General features: G+C 50.2%; 1 protein-coding gene across 1 annotated transcript; it reads left to right on the forward strand.

Moving 5' to 3' along the window:
• The first annotated feature begins 2,752 nt into the window (after positions 1 to 2,752).
• On the forward strand, positions 2,753 to 6,974 carry LOC128709473 (uncharacterized). Its single transcript, XM_053804475.1, has 4 exons — positions 2,753 to 2,902; positions 5,240 to 5,371; positions 5,440 to 6,365; positions 6,752 to 6,974. Exons 1-4 carry the CDS (start codon positions 2,753 to 2,755, stop codon positions 6,972 to 6,974), a joined length of 1,431 nt encoding a protein of 476 aa, XP_053660450.1.
• Positions 6,975 to 7,210: the final 236 nt, after the last annotated feature.

Below are 7,210 nucleotides of genomic sequence, written 5' to 3' on the forward strand. Positions count from 1 at the left end.
ATCCCTGTTTTTTGTGAGCATGTTTTCCGTACATATTATATATATATTATATACATATACAATAAATATACATACATATGCTACGTGTCGACGTGTGTATGGTTGGCAAGAAGGAAGCAATGGGAGCGGGGGTGTAAAGCGAGAGGAGCAATAAATATAAAATCAGTCACGTGGTGTTAATGGTTTTGTTTTACGCGGTGTTTTTCTTATTGGTGTAGGTTGGTAAAAAACCAAAGGACCATTGTGTGTGTATTTTCATATATTGCTGCATGTCGTGTTGTCGGAAAGGAGAAATTGGTTTGCCAAATTATGCCAATGCATAACATTCGGAGATTCATGCATTTTCCGATCCTTTTGGATTTTCATCGATTGAAGATTCTTTAGAGATTCTTGCATCTTCAGAGATCTATGAATCATTGGAGATTCTTGCATCTTGAGACTTTTGAGGAAACTAATCTCTAAAGAAGTACGAACCTTCAGAGATTAAAGAGTCATTAGATATTCAAGAACCTCCAGAGATTCAAGCAACTCTGGAAATTTAGGAACCTCCAGGGATGCATGCATCTTCTTCAGATTTATGTGTATTTACAAATTCAAAAGCCCTCAAAGATTAAAGAACTTTTAGAGGCGCAAGCATCTTCAGATACCCACGCAACTCTGGAAGTTGTTAAACTACCAGAGATTTATGCATTTTCATAAACTTATGTATCTTTGGAGATTCAAAATTGTTTTGAGATTAAAGAATCCTTAGAGATGCAAGATCCTCCAGAGATTCATCCACCTCCGGTGATTCATGCATCATCAGAGATTTAAGAAACTTTAGAGTCGCAAGATCTTCCAAAGATTCATCCAGCTTTGGAAATTTTAGGATCCTCCGACGATTCATGCATCATCAGAGATTTAGGAAACTTGTCAGATGCACGAACCTTCAAAGATTGATGCATCTTTAGAGATGTAGACATTTTTTTAGATTAATATCTTCGGATATCCAAGAAGAGTGAGATTTAAGATTTTCGAGATTTTAATGAACCTCTAGAGATCCATGGAGTTTCACAGATGTATGTGTCTTAATAGATGCATGTTTCTTCATATATTTACGAATCTTTGGAGATTCAGGAACCTTCAGAGATTCATACATATCTGGAACTTTATGAATCACTACATAGGGAGGAACTTTAAGAGATTGATGCATCTTTTTTTTTCGAGATTTCAAGCGAAACGATTCCTGTTCGAATGTCGACTCATGAATCTGAAAGGATTCCTAAAGCGCAACACAAAACCCCAAACCCCCGCCAGGAATGTAAAGGGAGGCAAAGGTTCGCATGTCACTCGGAAAGAAATCCTTGAAATAGTCCTTCGTACGTACCTGCCTCCTTGAACAAATGCGCCCGGGTGCCCTGCTGGAGGTTAGACCGTTCTGTAGCCGGTTTTAAAAGCACCACCAAACAACCCCTTTTCGCTTTGCCACTCATTATCACCATCAACCACTTCAACTCGCGAAGTCGCGGTTGTAAAGTTGTGCAAAACGCAATGGCAATGAAGGGGAAAGTATGCGCCCGGTAGCAAACAAACCAACAAAAGCGCCCGGTTTTGCATGTGCTACCGTTCCGCCTTTCGCACAGTGTCCTAGGACATCGTTGCGTGTCCTTCCCATCTGTGCCGGAGTTGCTTGTTATCCGCTACGAAACCTCGCCTTGCCTGGGTTATGTTGGCAGTACCACCACCGCATCCCGTGGCAAGCAACCTCGACATTTATAATCAAAAACCCTTTTTTTCCAATCCCCTCCCCCCGGAGAAGGGGTGAATGTGTGCCGTTTGTGCGCGTCCGTACAAAACGGCAAAAGCTCACTGATGTTGGATCGAAGTTTGCGCTTGAAAGTGTAACATGCAGTCTGGGGTGCCTGGCAGGCAGGGGTTGGCGGTTACTGCTGTTGGTTGTTTGGGAAACAAAAAAAAATGCCAGGAATGCTTAAACCATCTTTTTCACCGTACCCGCTACACACCACGTGGGTTTGTTTTATGTTTTTTTTTGCCCCCAGCTCCTAGTTATTTGGTTTGATTTGCTTGTATTTTTTTTCTTCAAGAGCGCCTGATAGTAGGCAAATCGCCAAGCTTTAAGCACTATTAAATAAAAACAAACAGCGCAACCGAGGGAAAAGGTGGGAGGAGGATTCTTCAGGCCGACATGCAAAACTGCGGAACCGGGTGCAAAAGGGAGCGGCTTGTGGGGCAAAGCAGAAGCTACCGTTTCACGGTACGGACTGCTGCACGGCCAGTTTTCCACCGACGCTGGGTGCGATCGGTACCGTCAAAAGCTGCCACAGACAAAACCGGATACCAGCCAGTGCAATCCTTGCTTGGGCTCCGAGTGTGGGTGTGTGTGTGCGCGCGCGTGTTTTGTGTGTTGAGGAAGGTGTGAAACCATTGCAGACAGGGGTTTGGAAAGGAGCGGCTGAGCTGGTTGAACAGGGAAACAAGGGCCCTGTCAGGGTGTGATTTGTAACGCAATTCAGGTTTCGCCTTGTTTTCGTGTGATAACTGGCGCAGTGTGTCAGCGGCGCGTAGCTCACCGTGTGAGTGTCTGCACTGTTCCGCCCGCAAACAGTTCTCCATCTGACCCATCTGACAGTTAACATCATATCTGACCAAAAAAAAGAGGACGGTAACAGATAACCATGCGCGTCCTGGTGTCGCTGAAATCGGCCAGTGAGTGATTCCTTCCAGTGAGACTTCCTGCGCCCGGGAGCAGCGCATGGGCTCGCACAACCTATCCGACCATCCGATCTTCTGGTGTGACGAGCTGAAGCGTTTCGAGCGTAAGCGCATCGCCGATGAGAGCCTGCGGGACTTCAAAAACCGGAAGCTGATCGAGCGTCGGTCCCGTGCGAAGGAGCAAGCCCATGTAAGAAGCCTTCACCACATTTACACTCGCCCTCCCCCGCCCCCTCCCCCTTAAAAACGGTTCGGTGTGTGTGCGTGAGTGTGTATGTGTGCGAAACGAAGCGAAAACAAAGGACGGGCGAAATCGGGTAGAAAAACGCAACCAGAGAGCTTTTCGGACGGATTGCCTACATTTAGGCGCTCTGGTGTAAAAGCACACCGAATCGCATCAGTGGACCATCTTCATCCATCTAGCTTTTCATCACCTTCATAACTACACCGTTATTGGCAGCGGCAAAACAAGGGACGAGTGGTGGAGCGAAACAGGAAGCAGCCTCCGTTTCTTTTCCATCTCGCTCTTTCGCATCTCGCCGCCGGATCAGGTGGGCAGCGGACGGTCATTTGGTAGGCTCCGTGGTGTGATTCAAATCAATCAGCAGCAAAAGACAGCAAGCAACCGCAATCCGTGCGCAACCGCTCAACCTACCGGTACCTCCACACCTTCTGGACCGCGAATCTCAGCGGTGGAACCACAGGTTAACCACGTTATGCTTCTCGGAACGCAGCACCCCAAACGCACTCGCCGAATGTACCGCGCCGTTAGTGTGTTGCTTTCTTGCGCTATGGTTTTGTGCACGCGCCCGAAAGTATGCCCCGGAAAACTGAAAACCCCGTGCTCAAAGTGCTCTATTGACGTACTAATTGCATACTTTCAGGCGCAATTTTTACTGCTCTAATCACAACGCGGGGGAACAATGCACTGCGCGTCCGAATGTACAGACAACAACAAACAAAAAAAACAATGAAAGCAATGTAGTTACTTGAAAACCATGCCACCATGCTTACATTAACTTTCCCTTCGCTTCCTAACCACGATCCCTCCGTTCCTCCGTTTGGCTGGGGATGACAAATTACACCCCTTACGCTAAAGCACGTTGATGCTATCGGGCAGAATGGGGGGAGCATCCCACATTAACCGATTGGCTTATTGATTACCTTCTTCTTTTTTTTTGTGGGGGGGGGGGAGGTTCGATACAGTTCGATGAATAATTTATTCCACCGAAAAATGTGACATCCATTTCAACCAGGTTGTAGCACCCATTGCCCGCTCCCTCCAACCATAACTCACCCCAAATTCAAATTCATTTCTGTAATGACCTTCCAGAACAACGTTTTTTTTTTGTGTGATTCTTGTGGCCTGATTTCCCGAACCGAGCGGCAAACCGAGAACATAAAAAACAGGTTAGAGGTAAACAAACAAATTACTTGCCTAACTTTAGGGGCGCACACCACAATGCAAAGCGACAGCGGCAACACAGGGTGCAGTGGGAACGGGGAGATATTTTATGCTGGATGACACACATTTGTGGATGTGGCCGCTCCGTGACGGGTTGTCATTTGCCAAAAAGGGCCGAAGGGAAAAAGCAATTCCTATTTCGCACGCGTGCCTCCAAACTGTCGTCCTTCGTGGCGCTGTGTGTTACTGTTTTATGAACCGCAATACGCGGAGGAAGGGTGAGAGGAGGGGGGCGGGAGTGAGGTAGTAAAAGAAATTGGTGGTCTTTGGGTTGGGGTGTGCCGTTCGGTACGGTGCAACCATGCCCTACCCTACGCAACGCAAGGAAGGATGGCGCTGAAGCGGGCGTAATCGTTGTGTGATTTGACATAAATCATTTGTCATTGCGGATATTACGCGAAGATATGTCCACACGGGCGGGATTACAAACGGTTAGCCGTACGTTCGGTGTGCTCTTTATTCACACACTAAAACCCGCTGGGGGTGTTTAAGGCGAACATATCGCCCTACGTCGGAATCAAATGGCCGATTGTTTCAACCAAACTAGAAGTGCAATGGTGGTCGAATATCGATCCTACCAAGCCTAACCTCACCGCTTATTGGTTGGAGGCTTCCCGAAAGCTACCAAAAAAACAGCTCCTCTCATTCCAAAGCAGTGCTACCGTGTGCTATCACTGACAGAAACTTCGCTGGATCGAAACATTCAAGGGCTTCCCCGCCACTTCCACCTGCTTTGGGACCTCTTTGAGCGTCTTTGAGAGATATTCCACTATTTGTGGTTACGATATTGATAAAGTTGCTGAAGGTATCAACAAGAAACCGCTCCTCAAGAGTCCTTGAAAGTTGAAAAAGTCCTCAGTGTACATTTAGGTCGTCTAATACGTGCGTTAAGCAGGGTAATCCTGGATGCGAAGGATGTCTAGAAGCAGTTGGATCATTCCTTTTCCTCGTTTCTTGTAGTTTTGTTGTGTTTCTATTTTTTTGTGCGATCTCCCTGCCCTGTTGTGTTGCGTGAAGTTCAAACGTTGTAACCCGGAAGGAACTAAATATTCATCGACAAAGTTTCCCCTCTTCCAGTACCGGGAAGTGATGGAGCGTTACTCACCGTGGGGACGTAAGGGTGGCGGTGCACCGAACGATACGATTCGCATGCGCAACATACAGCTGCAGGGTTTGTATCCGGAGACGAAGAATGTAAGTACCTTGCGGGAGGGGTGGTTGTGTGTGGACTGTTACACCTAGTGATCGTCTTTATTTGTCAGGATCTGCGGAATCCGGTGTCGGTGGGACGTACGCGTGGTGTCGGTGCGGGCGGTGGCGGAGCACCGATCCGGAGCGCTTCCGGGCAGATCGTGACCGGGCTGACCGACGATCCGATCATCAGCTTCAACGACGCAAACCGGTACCATGTCGATAACGAGCTGCGGTACAAGACGTCACCGGCCCAGAAGCAAACGTACCGGGCGGAGCTGGACCGGATCGTGGCGGAGAAGGAAAACCGGGCGCGCAAAACGCGCAGCTCCGAGCTGGCGGAGTACCAGTCGCAGCCGGGTGGTGGGACGACACGGCCGAACGGTGGCCCCTGGGGGAAACCGGGCCCGGGCGGGAAACCGTGGCGCCCGCCGAAGAACGTCGGCCACAACTTTATGAAGTCGATGGGCTGGACGAACAAGGAGACGCTGCAGGATCTCGACCTGGAGCTGGTGAACCGGATGCAGCGCCAGCTGGAGGAGGAGAATCGCTTCCTGAAGCGCTTCTCCAACTGCTGCTCACGGTGCGTCTGTCAGTGCATCAGCAACAGCCTGGAGCAGGCGCCGGCGCCCGCCCTGGGCGGCAGTGCCGGTGCGGGCCGGGATGCGATCAAGTATCACCCATCACCACCTGCTACTGCGCCGGGTTTGCAACCGCCGGCCCTGCCACCACCGGCAACAGCGTCCGATCGACGTGTTCCACGGCTCTGCAATCAAAGTCAGCAGCAGCAGCAACAACAACCACAACAACCACAGCAACAACAGGCAGGGACGGGGGGTGGGCGGCGCAATGGTGGGCGGGTTCCGCCGACGCGCAACTGTATGATAACGGGCGGTGTCGAGCTGGTGCCACTGCTCGCCAAACGGCGCTCCCAACCACGTCCCATCAGCCTCGGCACGACCGACGTCACCAAGATCGATAAGTACACCGCAAACGGGTAATAGTGGTAGTAGACGTCCGGCCTGTATCAACCACACCCTTCAGCCCACACCCGTCCAAATACCTCCAACTCTCCCTACAGCATTCCCCATTCGCATAGACGCTTTCGTGAAGTGCTCTCAATGATATCAACTCCCAAACAAAACAAAAACAGATTCTACGTACTCCCATCAATGTTCCACATCCTGCCCATGGCCGAGGGTGTGCGTGTGTGTGTGCTGTTTGTTGTGAATAGTAGCCAATTAGACAATCTACCCATATTTCAACTCTGTTTTTCTTTACGCATCCAATGTATGTATCTTCCCATTAACGCCTACCGCCACCCGTTCAATCGGCACCGCGCACACCAACGCCGAACGAACGGCCCGGGGCAACGGGCTGCAGCAGTTTGGCACGGCGCACCGACGACGGCTACCTGACCGACCTGTGCAATCAGATGAGCCAGAAGCAGCGCAAGGTGGAAACGGTGCGGGCGATGGAGTTTGAGACGAGCCGGCAGCACTTCGAGACGTGGAGCACCTTCTGGGGCCGGCCGGGTCACGGTGCACCACTGCCGAACAAGAACAAGCTCAACCTGGACAATCTGCTTTACAAATCACGCCGCTAAAGCAGAACCTGTACCAATGTACCAGCTTACCCAGTGCGACGGAACACCCAACGGCAAGCACCTGCCGTGGATCGCAAGTCACCGCCGCCACTGTAGTTTACGCAGGAAATAGCGCCCGGCATTGTGCGAATGTTGAGCGCCGCGCATGAGTTCGCAGGTACGGGTGTTCTACCTGCCAGGTGCGATCACACATTGCCCGGTCTATTTCCTGCACAGAGCCACAGACGTATGACGCG

Source organism: Anopheles marshallii, chromosome X (genome assembly GCF_943734725.1).
Source record: "Anopheles marshallii chromosome X, idAnoMarsDA_429_01, whole genome shotgun sequence".
Lineage (NCBI taxonomy): Eukaryota > Metazoa > Arthropoda > Insecta > Diptera > Culicidae > Anopheles > Anopheles marshallii.

Excerpts from the sequence above, each read along its gene's own strand:
- LOC128709473 (XM_053804475.1), top strand. The coding sequence starts at position 2,753 with ATGGGCTCGCACAACCTATCCGACCATCCGATCTTCTGGTGTGACGAG. Across the intron at positions 2,903-5,239 it reads GTGCGAAGGAGCAAGCCCAT|TTTCCCCTCTTCCAGTACCG; the intron begins GTAAGAAGCCTT and ends TCATCGACAAAG. Across the intron at positions 6,366-6,751 it reads GATAAGTACACCGCAAACGG|CAGTTTGGCACGGCGCACCG; the intron begins GTAATAGTGGTA and ends AACGGGCTGCAG.